Source organism: Sorex araneus, chromosome 4 (assembly GCF_027595985.1).
Source record: "Sorex araneus isolate mSorAra2 chromosome 4, mSorAra2.pri, whole genome shotgun sequence".
In the NCBI taxonomy this organism is placed as follows: Eukaryota; Metazoa; Chordata; class Mammalia; order Eulipotyphla; family Soricidae; genus Sorex; species Sorex araneus.
Genome location: NC_073305.1, coordinates 81,202,195 through 81,219,227, shown reverse-complemented (window position 1 = coordinate 81,219,227; position 17,033 = coordinate 81,202,195). Strand labels below are relative to the sequence as shown.

The 17,033-nt window shown below is 36.3% G+C and overlaps 1 protein-coding gene across 4 annotated transcripts in view; it reads right to left on the bottom strand.

Annotated features, from left to right (window-relative positions):
• SLC25A27 (solute carrier family 25 member 27) overlaps positions 1-17,033 on the bottom strand; it is a 42,323-nt gene that overhangs the window by 24,652 nt on the left and 638 nt on the right. For all 4 annotated transcript variants that reach the window (XM_055134682.1, XM_055134681.1, XM_004605838.2 and 1 more), the window contains exons 2-6: positions 14,601-14,792; positions 12,758-12,842; positions 11,537-11,659; positions 7,390-7,502; positions 3,639-3,723 (exon numbers count right to left, since the gene is read on the bottom strand). In XM_055134682.1, coding sequence (XP_054990657.1) covers positions 3,639-3,723; positions 7,390-7,502; positions 11,537-11,659; positions 12,758-12,842; positions 14,601-14,792 — 598 coding nt within the window. The remainder of the gene's footprint in view (positions 1-3,638; positions 3,724-7,389; positions 7,503-11,536; positions 11,660-12,757; positions 12,843-14,600; positions 14,793-17,033) is intronic.

Genomic DNA, 17,033 nt, shown 5'->3' with positions numbered 1-17,033 from the left:
GGATAACACAAAAAAATTATTTGTGTTCCAACATGAGTTAATGAGAGCAATATCCAGAGGCTGAAGTTGTGGCTCAGTGGTTGAGGACATGATTCACACTGATTCCAACTATGGAATCACAAAAAGCTAATGATACTTAGAAACCTAATAAATGGGGCCAGAGAAATAGTACAAGGGTTAAGGCAATTGCTTTGCAGGCGGTTGGTTCTAATTCAATCCCTTGCACTGCACACCGTGCCCCAAGTACCACTCAAAATGATCCCTGAACACAGCAAGGAATAGCCTCTGAGAACTACTAGGTATGACCTAGAAATCCGCCCCCTTCAGAAAAGAAAAAACCCAAAATAATCAAGAAGAGGAACAAATAAATGAAGCAGAAATAGAAACAGCCTCCCTATCTTTGTCAAAAGATTGGAAGAAAACACTAAGTTTTTATTTATTTGTTTCAGAGAAGCTGGGTACTAGTTTAACTTCATATATAAATGCTAGGCATGGTAACAATCTCAAGAGTATTAATATTACTAAAATGTTTCAAAATGTGAACATATGTAATTATTAGAGGATTTATTAAGATCTGTAAGTTAACCACATCAAAAGTCACCCATCCCTCTCATCCTTCTTCAGCAATTGTGGCCCCATCTGGCACAGAATGCAACTGTCAGTGGTCTCATTATCTTCTTACAATTTTTTTTTGAGGACATACAGCAGTCTATCTAGGTTTCTATGAAATTTAAGTATTAAAAGAAAGAAAATAACATAGTAAGAGTCTAAGTGAGAAGATAGAGCAATAAAAGAAATTGATTTTGCCAGATTTTCAGTATTGTAGTGTATGTGCTACTTTGTTTTGAAACTCTATTATTCCTTGTTCATAAGACACCCAAAGGAGCCCAGAACACAGCTAACCTAATAATGGGCAGAGAGTAATTTTCAACTCTTCTGTTATTTCCAGGAAACCAAATGGACTATCTACAAGACAAATTTAAAATATTCTATCAGCACTGTGATAAAATTTGTGATCCTCTTCAGCATCACCCAATAATCAGGCTCATCTATAATCTTCAGACAGCATGAAATAACTTTTTTACAGGTCTATTTCTCAATAGCCCATAATTTTAAGAAAGGGCTTTTTCTCATATATTATTGCCTGATCATAAATTAATTCAACTTCTTATCTTTTCTTTGCTTTCCTTACTTACATATATTGTTACCTGTTGTAATATATATCATATTTATATATCACACAATTTATCCTATTTGCCATGTTAACCATTTCAAGTATGTTGTTCATGTGTATATCATTTTATTATTATTATCAAAATTCTTCCTGATGTCAGTGGCTCATCAGATGCTCTCTGACCATAAAGTCCCTTCATGCAGTCATGAAATTTGCATATAAGTGGATCAACATGGAAAGTATCATGTTAAGTGAAATGAGTCAGAAAGAGAGAGACAGACATAGACAGATCGGACTCATCTGTGGAATATAAAGTAACAGAGTGGGAGACTAACACCCAAGAGTTGTAGAGATAAGGACCAGGAGGTCTGCCCCACAGCTTGGACACTGGCCTCACATGCTGGGGGAAAAGGCAGTTGAGATAGAGAAGGGAACACCATGTTGGAAGGACCTATTCCGGTTGAAAGATGCATTCCAAAAGTAAACTACAGACCAAACATGATGGCTACTCAATACCTCTAGTGCAAACTACAACACCCAAAAGGAGAGAGAACAAAAGGGAATGCCCTGCCGCAGAGGCAGGGTAGGGTGGTTGGGGATGGGGTAGTGGGAGGGATACTGGGAACATTGGTGGAGGAGAATGGGCACTGGTGGAGAGATGGGTAAACAATCACTGTATAACTGAAATGCAAACACAAAAGTTCATAAGTTTGTAACTATACCTCACGGTGATTCACTAATAAAAATTAAAATAAAATAAAGTCCCTTCATGCTTCCATATGTATTCATTGTGTCCTTTACTAGAGCATCCAAACCTCCAAACACATAGCAATATTTACTTATTTAGATTTGGATTTTTAATGAGAAACTTTTTATTTTCATCAATTTAATAAAACTCCTGTCACCTACTTCACTTTAAAACCTGGTGGTGGAGTCAAATACTAATCACCCCATATTCTAAAAACGTGAATTAGCAAGCAACAAGAACAAGAACTAACTTATTTGGGATTAGGATAGAATACAGTGTTCAATTACATTAGGTGGAATAGTATTATGTTCGGTTTACACGTACTGTGAAATCCATGACTCTTAGATTAGAAATATGGTTATTTAAAAACAATGGGGTGGGGATAAGACAATGATAAAGAAATAGGTCATTTCACTGTAGAGTTATTACAGATCTGGATATAATGCTCCCAAAATAAGTCTCAAGATTGAAACATATATAAGCATCCTGTAAGATATGAAGGTATCTCAGGTTAATAAACTGGAGAAACTGGGAAAGAAAGTCTTAGAACAAACAACGTGAGCAAAGTTGGCAGCGGGAAGAAGGTAAGGGTAGTGTAACAGATACACTTATAGGGATAGAAAAAATAGTGGAAGCAGGCCAGCCCACCTTTTTCTGTGAAAGAAGAAGCATAAACGACTGAATAGAGAAATATAGAAAAATAATGGCATATAATGCATGAGCATATTAAGGTGAGGGTTTGGAATAAAAAGAACAAAAAATAAAGACACTTAAATTGGTATAGCAGCATTTAAAGTCAACACTTTAAAAGAGAAGGAACAAAATAAAAATACTTCAAGAATATTAAGGTGAACCTGAAATTAGAAGTAATTTCTATCTAGATCTATATAGTCTCAAATATCACTGATGTAATAGTATTAATATAATTTTGGTTTGCTTATTTTTTTAAAAGCATATTTGCAAAAATGTTATTGATTCTTAAGCTATACCTATGCCTGGATTCTGGAGTGGACAGAACATTTATATCTGAACATTTACATGTAAAATTTTTTATTATAAATATATACTCTATGTCTGCTTTAGAAGTCTGTGAAATAGTTCTGTTTTCACTAGGCAAAAAAATGTTTACAAAACACTTATGTAAATAGCATAAAGGATTTAGAAGCAGGATCAGTATATAAATTAAATAATGTTATGGGTGCTAGACATTTAAAATATAATTTACTCTAGAGGAGGTTAGGAGTTAGGAGGTTGTGGCAGGCACTGCATCCTTGCTACAATGTTCTTCTTACTATTTCTATCAAGAGTTACAGCCCTTCAAAAATCTTACTTAATTCTTTCTCTTTTGTAGGTCCTTCCAATTTTTGTTTCCTCCTCTATAGTAACTAGCTTTCTTTTAGTGTTTATTATTTTCATATTTCCCTTTCTTGTGCCCTGGGCACACTTCATAGAAAGGAGTTGGTTTTACCTTTTATAGCACTACAGGGTATTGCCTTCAAGATAAAAAAAAAATACTTATATATAGCTGTTGAGTGGGGGAACTGTCATCAGAATCTAACCCTGGGATAGTCCCAACAAGGTACAAATATTTTGAGAAAGAAAAACATTCTTCAACCTTCTCTGTCTTCCCCATGTTAACTACAAACTTTGAGAAGCTTGATCTATATTTGCAATTTCTATTTATATTTATAATAAAAATTCAAATAAAAAAATTACCTTGATAAACCATGAGTCATGATATTTTCTTCAAGCTGTATATTCAATACCAAATAGTGTTTCACTGTATCATAGGTAGTTAAATCTGGCAATAGAAAAAGAAATCTTAACTATTCATTTAATCAGAAAGAAGTGTCTTTTGTATCTAGAATATGCTAGATGTGGGGCATAAATGTATAAAACTATGAAAGAAACTTGTTCTCAATTAGAGGAAAATACAGCTACTGATGGATGGGAGGAAAGGAAATAGCTACAAGACAGCCAAGCAGTGGGAGAAAGGTCTGGGGGGGAGAAAAAGACTAGAAGCAACACAAAGGCAGTACTGAAAGGTCTTATTTGTCACTTTGGTGGTAGTGGAGGAGCAGTAACTTTGTATGTCAGAAACATAAACATTATTGTAACCATATTACATAAACAACAATAATTTAAATATATATAATCAATTATTTCTTTTGATTATCTGAATGCAGCTGTGTGTAAGGTCAACTTACCCTGCTGGACTTTTCAGTATCTGAGCTGATAAATTACTTTTTTTAGCCTAAATTAGCTTGAGTTGAGATGCTCTCACTTATAACTAAAGAAGTCCGGACATCATTCTATATTAACCTTTTATAGGTTTTCCTGAGACAGTGAAGAGCTGTTGAAGTGCAAACAGTGGAGTGGCATGTCACTGTACAGGAGGCTTATAATATTGTCTGCACTAAGTAAATTGTGAAGAGGCAAAAATATTTGACCACTCACCAGATTTAGAGGGCCTACTGTGTGCTAGATATTATTCTAGGCACTGTGAAAGAGCCCATGGATAAAATTAAGAAAATCCCCATACTTTGTTGAGGCAGGAGAAAATAAGTAAGTGAAATACCTGGCATTTTAGATGGCAATAACTGCTGTAAAGGCAAGTTAAGAAGATAACTGGCGTCAGAAGGGGAAATGATGTCTATGCATTATAAAGAGTGATCACTAAGGCATCTCAATACCACCTGAGCAGTGATCTAAAGGAAGAACAAGAAAATAAACCTTGTAGAAATGTAAGAGAGAGTGTCCTAGGCAAGAGAACAGATGAATTGTAACCTTGGGATTAAAGTTCATTATGCAAGAGGAACAGCAAAAGAACTGGTGTAATATTAAGCAAAGTTCATAGAAGTGGCAGTGTTCAGATCCCGGAGAGCAGCAGAAGCCAGGGGAATGTTCTAAATGAAGGGCTGACTCACTATTTACAGGCTGTCCTCTTAAGAGTATAGTTTAGGGAAGTGAAATAGGATAGATATAAAACTATTGTAGTTGTTCTGGTAAGAAATGATGACTTGGATAAAGGAGTTAGAGAGTGCTGGTCAGATTAGATTATGCCTTTTTTTTTTCTTTTTTGAGGGCAGAATTGACAAGATTAGCCCTCAGATTGAATACTTAAGCGAGAGGAAATCAAAGATGATTGAAAGTTTAAAGCTTCAATAATTTGCAGGACATAGCAGCCACTGATTGAGCTGGTAAAAATGAGAAATAGCTCAGTTAATATCTTTCAAATGACAGGCACTGCTGACCTGATAAGAGCAGTTTCAGAAACATTGTTGGGAATGGGGAAATATGGGGGGGAGGGGGGAGATAAGGGAAGGGGAAAGGTGAGACTGTAGTGCTCAAATACAGGATAAATAACAGACAAAGAAGTGGCTCCAGATATGAAAGCAGAGGATTTTGTAATATATTTGAAAGATATAATTGGCTGAACTTTGTGACTGACTGACTCAAAGTGAAAGGAAGCATATCATGTTTGCTATGCTATCCAAATGAAAGAATGGTAATGTCATATTTTGTAATAGGGAAGAATGGAGAAGTAGTTTAATAAATGAGTTTGATTTGGTTATATTCAGTGTGATATATTTGAAATAGCCAAATGAAGATGCTGAGAAAAATAGCTGGAACTTAGAAGGCAAATATGAGCCACAACCAACAAATTTTTATTTTTGTTTGATTTCTTGGAGGTGGCAGGAATTGAACCCAAAGACTCCCACATGCAAGGCAAGTGCTCTACTGCTGGGCTATTCACCATCCCTGTAAGTGATTTCATTTTGTTTTGTTTTTAAGCCACAGCTGGCAATCTCCAGAACTATTTCTGGTTCCAGAGACCATGTGGGTCAGGAATAGAGGCTTCCTGCATATGTTAGTAGAGCTGCTTGGGCAATATTCCTGGCCTCCTGCAATATATTTCTGAAGCAATGAATTAAGAAACTACAATTAGAAAGGTATCTTGACAAACTGAAATATCCACCAATACGGTGTGGTAGACATGGAGTGGCTGAGACAGCAAAAGAGAAAACAGATTTACTGCCTTGGATAATATTTTACTATAAGCCTTAAAGCTGATGTCACTAAATTTCTTGTTTCTTGGAATGATATAGTTTTGTTCTTAGAAATGATTCCTTTACTAATTAACTCACACATCAAATGGTTAATGAGGGACTGGGGAAATAAAGATAAATAAAATTCAGTCCTAGCCTTCAGATGACGATGTCTGTGTGGAGAAGATACATAAAAGAAGGGAATGGAATGAAGCATAGCAGTAACAGAAGCACAAGAAAGTACAAAAAAAAAAAAAAACCCACCTAACTGGGCATAAAATACAAATGGGGAGGGGAGGTTGGGGATGTGCAGGTGGGGGAGAGACCTCAGTTGAATATTAAAAGGTGGAGCTGGTGTAATAGTACAGCATTTGCCTTGCACAAAGCTGACCTAAGTTTGATCTCCAGCACCCCACATGGTCCCCTGAGCCCAAAGGAGGGATCCCTGAACACAGAGTCAAGAGGTAAGTTCTGAGTATCGCTGAGTGTAGCTTAAAAAAGAAAAACAAACGAACAAAAGATACACAGAAAAGATCAGGGATGTAGCTCAGTGTTAGTGTACAGTCTTCACATGTTCAAAGTCTTGGATTCTAACCCCAGCACCAAAAAAGGTGGGGGTTGGGAGAATCTGAAGAAGAAAATTAAACAGAAGAAGTAAAAAGGAATGAGGACAGAGAGTTCAGAGGTGAAGAAATTTTGGCAGGTGTCTAAAGAATGAATTTAGTGCTGATTTTCCATTTCAGTTCAGAATCACTGAACTGCTCAATTCTCTGAAGGTACAGACCTTCTGAGTTATGCTAAGAAATTTATCAATTTATCCTGTGTGATAAGATACAGTAAAGGGTTTTATGTTCAGGTCTGTGCTCTAGATAAATTGCTTGGGAGACTGGGTATATCCATTTGAGGAGGAGGAAGAGAACAATGGCTACAGCAGTGATCTAGTTGAGAAGTTTCGATGATAAATGCTACAAAAAATATGTAGTATTTTTAGAACATTGAAAACATTAAAGTTGTATGTGCCAGAGGGAAGAATTTTATAAAGAATATTTTAAAATGGAAGAAATTTATAACTGAAAATGGGAAGTGAGAGTGAGAGATAAGGAAACATTCATATTTCCAGCCTAGAATACTATGTTGAACAGGAAGGGTAATACAGCAATAGGAGCAGGATTTTTAGAGATGAGAGCTGAGAAACAATTTGACTTTATCTCCTTATTGCCACAAATTGAAGAAATTTGTTTTAGACATAATCATAAAACCAAGTGGAAATGCTCTAGGGAAAATATTCAATTTTCAATTATGAGGAGAGATTTACCAATATGCCATGGTACTGAAGTTAAAATGTTCATTTTCCCTACTAAGTACTTATAATGGAGGAAGACAATAAAGAGCTCAGATTTCAATAATATTTCCATTACCTCCCATATTCACCAGCGCTGCTCTTTGTATATTGGGTATCCAGCCTGCCCAAAGCCCACGTATTCCTCCTTCAGCTAAGATTTTGGCAAATGCATGATGCACACCACGAAATCTAAAGAACAAAATGAAATGTGAAAATTATACATATATTCTTATATATGGGGTGCAGTTGGATATGCTTCACCCCTCATATGGTACGATTTGGTGGATAGACACATCTAGAATGGTTAGGAATCGAAGCAATTTGCATTTCTTGAATTTCCATTCCTCCGCCCTTCTTGGAGAGCCTGGCAAGCTACCGAGAATATCTCGCCCGCACGGCAGAGCCTGGCAAGCTACCCGTGGCGTATTCAATATGCCAAAAACAGTAACAACAAATCTCATGATGGAGACATTACTGGTGCCTGCTCGAGCAAATCCATGAGCAACGGGATGACAGTGATATGCTGATATAGTGAATTTCCATATAAACTAAAAACCTTTTTCAAAGTTTCAGGGGCCAGGGAGATAGTACAGCAGTTAGGGTGCTTGCCTTGCACATATCTGACCCAGATTCAATCTCCAGCATCCCATATGGTTCCCTGTATCTACCAGAAGTAATTCCAAGAGCAGAGTCAGGAATAACCCTGAGCAGCACCTGGTATTGCCCCTAAACCAAATCAAACTAAAAGGGGCCATTTCAATTAAATGAAATTTAATTTTGTTTTGGGGGGAGGCCACACATGGCTGTTCTCAGGGATTGCTCGTGGCAGGGGTACAGCCCAAGGATTGAACCTAGGTTGGCCATATACAAAGCAAGTGCTCTACCCACTGTGCTATAATTCCAACCCCTCATTTAATTATTTGAATGGAAATCTTCATAAACTTGTGATTCTATTCTCAGATTACTGAACACATTAAAATTCCTTTTTTTTTTTACAGTCACAAAGCTTTCATGTTTGAATTTCAGTCATACAATGATCAAACACCCATCCCTCCACTAGTGCACATCTTCCACCACCAATGTCCCCAGTATCCTCCCCCATCCCAACCCTCCCCCTGCCTCTATGGCAGACAATTTTCCCCATACTCTCTACTTTTGGGCATTATGGTTTGTAATACAGATACTGAGAGGTTATCACATTTGGTCCTTTATCTACTTTCAGCACACATCTCCCATCCCGGATGATTCCTCCAACCAACATTGACTTACTGATCCCTTCTCTATTCCAGCTGCCTTCTCCCCCAGCTAACGAGGCAGGCTTCCAACTATGGATCAATACTCACAGTCCTTGGGTGTCAGTCTCATATTATGTTATTTTATACTCCACAAATGAGTGCAGTCATCCTACATCTGTCCCTCTCTGACTCATTTTACTTAGTCTGATACTCTTCACGACCATCCACTTATAAGCAAATTTCATGACTTCATCTCTCCTAACGGCGGCATAATATTCCATTGTGTAGATGTACCAACGTTTTTTTAATCAGCTGTCTGTTCTCAGGCACTTGGATTGTTAACAGATTCTGGCTATTGTGAACAGTGCTGCAATGTACATACAGGTGCATATGTCACTTATGCTGTGCTTTTTTTAAACCTTTGGAATATATTCTGAGAAGTGGTATTGCTGGGTCAATTGCTAGTTTTTATTTTATTTTTTTCATATTATTTTCCAAAAAAGGCTGGACCAGTCAGCATTCCCATCAACAATGAAAGAGAGTTCCTTTCTCCCCACATGTGTGCCAGCACTGGTTGTTCTTGTTCTTTTTGATGTGTACCAGTCTCTGTGTGTGAGATGATATCTCATTGTTGTTTCTATTTGCATCTCCCTGATGATTAGCAATATAGAGCATTCTTTCATGTGCCTTTTGGCCATTTGTATAAAATTCCTTTCTTGTTACTTATATTAGTTGTAAAGGGAACAGTGGTCACTGGACTTCATTTTATCAGTATTATGAAAAACCTGAAAATTTTGTAATTTCACCAAATAACATTAAAAATTTAAACCTCGCATAATTTCTTTGCATAACCTCTTTGTACAAAAGAACAAGTTCATAATAAGAGCACTTAAAATTGAATGCATTTTGGAGTTTATGAAAACCCATTATTTTCATTTTAGCTATTTTTCTATAAACAGATTAAGATTGTGCTTGAACCATGGACCAAATCTGGAAACCATTGGCATAAAACTCTTGGTTCCATATAGTCAGAAATACTACCATTACTTAATATGTAGCTTACATACTGACTAAAAAAATTATATGACATATTCATTGAGCATGCATAATTGCTACTATACTCTAGGGAATGTTATCAATGTCAATGTCACTGTCATCCCGTTGCTCATCAATTTGCTCGAGCAGGCACTAGTAACATCTCTCATTGAGAGACTTATTGTTACTGTTTTTGGCATATCCAATACGCACAGGTAGCTTGCCAGGCTCTGCCTCTTGGGCTGGATTTGCTCAGTAGCTTGCCGGGCTCTCTGAGGGAGCGGAGGAATTGAACTCGGGTCGGCTGCGTGAAAGGTGAATGCCCAACCGCTATGCTACCGCTCCAGCCCAGGGAATGTTATACTCAGGAAAAATGATACTCAGGAAAAATGATAATTATAGCTAAAATGTATTGTGTAGGTAAGAAAACTAGACTGTTTTATATACATGAGATGTATCTTATTCTCAGAAACTTGTATTATTAACATTAGAATCTATACCTGAAAAAACTGAGGCTATCAGAAGTTCACAAACTGACCAGAGTTACGGAGCTAGACTGGTAAAGGCTGAACCTGAATCTGCTATCAGGGTACAACTCACAACAAAGTTTTCACAACTTGATCAAATCCCAAATTTTTGCATTAGAGAAAAACGAGGGGATTGAGATGACCAACTAGATCATTCCTGAATCCCAATTATGAAAGCTACTTATCTTCCTAATGGTACTATTTCTGCTACTTAGTAATTAGAAGTGATTCAAAGGTGACACAATGGACCCTGGGACTCTAATCTCTCCTTGTTCGACAAAGCATTTCTCTTTCCTCCTCTGAGATGCCCATTGGCTCCTTGTTTTGAAGGCTGAGAAGGGGCCGAGACTCCTATAGCCCAGCCTCATTGCCAGTGAGTCAAAGAAGCAGCACAGCAAAAAGCAGGGGCACAAAGAGAATTTCCACAAGACACCCCTACACCCCATTTTCCTGCTTAGCCTCATGCCCAGTGTTCAGAGCACCAGATCTCTTGGTTCAGAGTAGCTCAGAGTTTCCCTCTTTGCAGGGAAAAAAAATCTGCCATATTTTACCCCTTTTCTAGAGGAAACTAAATAGTTAAGTGTTATTTTAAGAAATCACTGATCATAAAGCCCTTTGAAGAAAAGCTGACTTTTGGGGGGATGGAGGGGGGACAGGTTGTGGATTGGGAAGGGCACACCCAGCGGTGCTCAGGGCTTAGTTCTGGCTCTGTGCTCTGGGATTTCTCTGGGCAGGGCTATGTAATGCCAGTGATCAATCCTGGGTTAGCTTCGCATAAGTAAAGCAAGTGCCTTACCTGCTGTGCTATCACTCTGGTCCAAGAAAGGCAGACTTTTATAATAAAGGGTCATGAAATAAGATTGATATATTATAGTCATATGGGAAAATAATAATATAGCAGATGCAGATGTCATTATAATGCTTACTTATATAAGGAACATATCTGAATGATTGCAAACTGATGAACATATATATAATATGTATATATACATACATATATATGAGATTACAAACTGATAATATGTATTCAAATAAAAGAAGTACCCCATCCCCTGAAAAAAATAAACGGATCTAGAAATGTAACTCCACAACATCAAATCAGAATTGCAAAATTAGAATTCATACCAGGACAAGTGTTAATGAACAGACTGTATATCAAGCTGTGATAGGGAAAAAAAAATCTAACTGCTTTGGCTGTGAAAAGCAGCAAAGAACACTGCACAAATATAATTAGTAGAGAACCTTACAATGCAGAGAACAGATCTTTGTGCTTGCCCTAATTAACATAACTTCTAAACTGAGGAATCAAAATTAATGTCTTTATTGACTGAAAGATTACAAAAATGTCTTAAGTTGTTAGGTAAATGTTCAAAATATGATGTCAGCAAAGGTGAGAGGAAAAGTACCAGTTACTTAGAGAACTTACCGCAAAGGTTTTCCTTCAAGTTTCCTTTTTCCTTCCATTTGCATCTGTACCTTCACTAGATCTGTTGGATTAGCTAAAAATTGGCCAACAACACCAGCCATCATCCCACCTATCACCGATTTCCTGTTTATAAAAGGAGATACGTTGTTTAAAGGTTACTGTTGATTTCACAAATTGAATAATGAATAATATCAAGGGTGATACAGCCCCTGTACAGGATTTAAGATGAAGTTAAGAATATAACCTAACAAATCATAAAGGTAAGGAGGTGTCTGTTTACAGATGGATGGATTAAAGAATCATGAGGGGCTGGAATTCAAATGTGAGGTTTAAAGGACTTCCTAGCCTGAAACTTAAATTTAAAGGGCAGTTGTTTCAGAGATATAAAATTTGAACGATTAATTTGATGGTAGTTCAATTTGGACTGCTGAGGAATAAAAGCAGCTTAGATTTTGATCCATCTCCCAGATAAAAGCTTGTAAGTTAAAATTAACCATTTAATTTTAGTAATGATACAAAGTGAAGGGCAACTGCAAACTTGCCACTTTTGCCCCTGGATTTTTTTTTTTTTTGTCCTCACTTCCCAAAGTCAAGAGTAATCAAGTCTAGACTGTTGTATTTAAATCTGCTGGCATCTCTCTTTTTCTTTCTGTTCCAGTTACTCTTGTGTCAGACCAGACTGCAATCATCTTTTATCTAGAATACAATAGCCTCTTGAGGGGAAATGGAGTCTTTCCTCTTACTCTAAGGAATATTCAAAGTATGAAGTAATGGGCTCAAATGCTGAGAAAATTAACTACACAAGCTTTGTCCTCAATTTTCTCAAGTGCAGAAATAACCTAATATCAAATAAGTTACATTCCATTAAAAGCTTAAAGGGTAAACTACAGTTTTAATTAATTTCTCTAATTACTGATGAGGTTGGACAATATTTAAATTTCAGAACATTCTACATTATGGAATATTTGTATTTCTTCTTTTGTAAATTGTTTTTTATGATCTTTTTCCCTATTTTTCTTTTGTGTTCCTAATATTTTTATTAATAATTCTATGCATTTTACTATAATGTTCTATTATCTCCTTCTGTAACATGTGATAAATTCCTACATTGATCATAATTTAATCCTATGGTAAAAAATGTGGTGGCTATACAATTTTATACAATGGGTTAACATTAAAGCCTTCGGAACAATTATATAATATTTTCAAAACAAACCTTACCAAAGAGGATAATGTTTATCTTCACTTTTGCCAAACACAACTTCACGGAGATGTTCATATGTCACCATGCGACCTCCAGAATATACTGTATAAAACAGATCATTGAAAAGTGAGTTCAGTTATATGTGTGATGAAATAACAGGACATGATGACCTGGCTTAGTTGGCCACTCTCTTTCTCTCATGTTTCTTATGCTTCTGATGCATGGACTTCTTGGATTTCTTCGCATGTGCATGTTATTTTTAGCTTCATAACTTCTTATCTTGCTGTCTGATCTTTGTTGAATGGATTCTCCCGTCTCTGTTTGCTACCACTTCCTAGGCTTGAAGACCCAACTCAAAGAATGTTTTCTGAAAAGTCCTCTCTGACCTTTCCTCAAGTGTTCTAGGTGTCCTACTTATTCTGTTTACTTAAAATTATCCAGGTATGCATGTAAAATCTATGCATGTAAATCTATCATGCTGACCATATATCAACATGATTTTCTTGCTCATATTTTCATCACACCATTTACCATGAAATGGAAGACTTGGTAAATTTTCATTGTACTGTTGCCCTAATAATAAATTTAAGTTCATTAAATACTGTTACATTGGTATAATTTGTTATATTAAGTTTCAAACATAAAATTAATTTTATCCGTAAAATTATGTGGTACTTAATTGAAAAGTTAAGTTAAAAGAAACTCATTAAAACAAAAAAAGATAGCAATAGAAAAATAAAAATAATTAAAACCAGTGGTATTCATACAGAGTTTTTCCTGATATTGCAGGAAATCTGGTGGATATTTTAATACACTCAAAATATACCAAGTACTAAGATAGTTAGCAGTCTCTATACATACTTCCAGAGAGTTTTTGGTGAACAATTACTCATCTGAAGAACTGAAGCTTTAGAAATAATAAGTTCGTAAATACCTGACTGGCCACTTTTGTGATAAAGGGTCCCTCTATGCTTTTGGACATGTTGTAAATCCACTGTGCCATACCTATGTTACCTCCTTTGAAAGCCCAGTTAATGTACTAAACGTCTGTAAACTGAACACTCAATAACTCTTATTTTTGGTTATAGTGTAGTTATAACTACTTTCCCATAAGGATGACTAAAAGCCCATATAGCTAGTCACTTAGCCTGTGGAAATGAGGCAGAAATTTTCTGCATTCCACTTACTCTGCTGCCAGAGCTGGAGTGGCTCTCCTTGTAATCTTACAATAACAAGATCTCTAACATGTGGCATAGAAACTGGTAAGCTGTAGCATTCCAGTAATATATTTTTTATTGCCAGAGAACCAAAAATATTTTAGGTTTTAAGGTTCAAAAGTGAAGAAAATATCAATCATTTTTCTATTTTGTAAAATTTTAAAAAACTTTATGAGAAAAAATTTCAAACATAAAATGATACCCCCTTTTACATATGCTATTGATATTTGTCAATTAACGTTAATTATAGGGGACTAGCAAGATAGTACAGTGGGTAGGATGTTTGCCTTGCATGTGCCAACCTAGGTTCAATCTCTAAAACCACATAAGGTTCTCTGAGCTCTGCCAGGGGTGATCCCTGAGTGCAGAGCCAAGAGTAAGCTCTGAGCATTGCTGGGTATGGCCCCAAAACATAAGATAAATTATAGGTACCATGAGAGTTTATCCCTAGATACTTCCAAATGTATTTCTAAAAGCTAAAGCAATCATTTCCTTACTTGTTAGCTGATATTCTGTTTCATAAAAGAAAATATATTCATTTAGCACTTTAATAGATAAAACTAGCTTGGATTTAGCTACAGACAAGAGTAGAGAGGACAGAGAACTCATACCAAAACTTACCAGCTCAAATCAAGATAAATACCTACGTGCCTGTAAATGGCGGGTGTCACTCCTTGCCAAAGCTTTAGAAAGCCTTCCTCTTGGACAATCCCTAAGGCTGTGCGCACCATGCCCCTATAGGGAGCAGATTCTCTTGCACTGTCTCCCAAACGAGCAAGGGCAGCTTCTCCTTGCATCTGGAGTCGAGTTTTTGTGAGATCGAGAGGAAAGGTTGCTAATAAAATAAAAACAAAATGAGGGGGGGGACCCACAAAATTCAGAAAAACAAACAAAAATTCTTAAAGCATTAGATGACTATTTTTTGTACAAGATCAGTAATTTTCAAGTTTTAGAGTACTTCAGAATCAGCTAAAGAAATCGCAAAAACTGCAAATTTCCTAGTCCCATGTCTATGGGCTCTCAGAAGGTTGATGTGGGTTTATCGGTTAATCATTCTTATGCACTCCAAAATTTAAGCTCACTCTATGAAAGTATCCTCAGATAACAGTAAACATATTCTACAATGTCAAGCCTAAAATCTGCTTTAACTCTCAATTTTTGCTTTTTAATGGGAATAATTGTGTTTTCTAATGAAAGTAACCCATATTTCACTCTCTCCCATTGACTGCAAAAATAATTATTAAGATTTTAACATGACTTTTACAAACTGTATCACTTATAGTAAGGTCTTAATGAATGCCAGATGAATCTGAACCACTGAATTTCATCAGTGTTATTTGCATGCAAAAAATCATTGACCTGATATTTTGATATACAGAAGCAGTGATATGGAGCTCAAAATGTTGTCTTTTATTTGTAAGAATGACATGCTCAATATTTCGGTTTAGATTTTTATTGAGTTGTTTTTCTAGCACTGATGTTTATGCATAGCCTCATTATAAGAATCAGCTGTGCTTGAAACTTTCCTGAATTACTACATTTTTTTTTTTTAGATCTAGAAATTTACTTTGGAACATAGTGAAATTAACTTGCCCATATGAGTGAGCGCATAACTTTCTGTATATGGTGTTGTGTACAACTGAAATAGCCAGATTCAGGAAGACCATTAATATTATTGACATTATATGTCTTTTCAGCAACTGCCATCTAATGCAAAATCATAGATGTTTTTTTCCAGACAAACTAGAGTAAGGGGAAAGTGAGAAAATAAATCTTCCCACTGGGTTGTTGGAAAAACTACTATTCTGTGAATAGTTTCACTAAAATAGAAGTAGTTTGCATATTGAAAATTCATACAATGCTTATTGACATATGAAATCTGAATGAAATCTTGTTATGTAGGCACATCTATTTTTAATCATAGGTTATGCCTCAAAATTATTTTTGGTTTTCTTCTGGATTACTTAAGTCAAGTAGATCAAGTTCTCAGTGCTTTATGGTACTCAAAAATCATCTCATATTTTAATTTTATTCCACCTCATTCTCTCATCATTTCTAATGGATTTTTAACAAAATTAATGTTGCTTTACAGAAATTTGTCACCAAGAGAAACATCATTACATCAACAATTGTTGATAAAATCATTAGGAAATCCGTATTTTTTTAATAGTTGTTGTGTTCCAATGAAGACAGTTAATAATTAAATTCCACTGTCTGCTTTGGGAGGATAGAGGAAAAAAATAAATAAAAGGTCCAAGGAGAAGAGTAGAGGAGTACAAAGGATGAAACAGGTCACATGCTGTAATACAAAATAAACTCATTTTAGAAGGGGGAAAATGACAGCATGTTTGTTGCCTTTCTTTGAATGGCTAAGAAAAATAAAAGGGTAATGAAACTATATGAAGATTTTACAGGAAACACTTTACTCACAGAATTCTTGGAAGAAAAAACACCACCTGTTTATGCATAGGGCACCATAATTTTACTCTTGGTGGCCTTTTCATTTTTATCTGACTCCCATAGGCAGATGCCACTGTCCAACCTCTAGGTTCTTACGATACTGGATAATACTTTCATCACAATAAGTCGTACCATAGAAATGTCTGTCTCTGCATTTTTCCCCACCAGCCATGTAAAGTCAAGACTGGGTCTTACCAACCACAGTCTCTGCAGTCCCCTAGTATTCAAGTAATTCTAAGAGCACTGCAATTGTTGCCTGGCCTGCACATGCTGCCAATTAAGTACATAAGCATGAGTTCAGAGGAGTCAAATAACTGGCAGGTTATATATGATAGGCAGTCAAATAACAGATGGTCAATATGTGACAGGCAGCAACAGAGGCCCCACTGGGCGGGTCCATAACTTGAACCCCCAGTACAACGTGGTGTGTGCCAGTCTACAAAAATCAGACTGTCCCAAGGAGGAAAGGGGGATTGTGATTTTTAAAAGGTCATACTCACGAATGGGGCAAGGATTCCTACAGAGAAATGATCGGCCATGAAGCTTCTAAAAGTACGCGTGGAGACACGGTAACATGCCTCGGAGGGAGATGAAATTGGAAGGGAAAGACCTACGT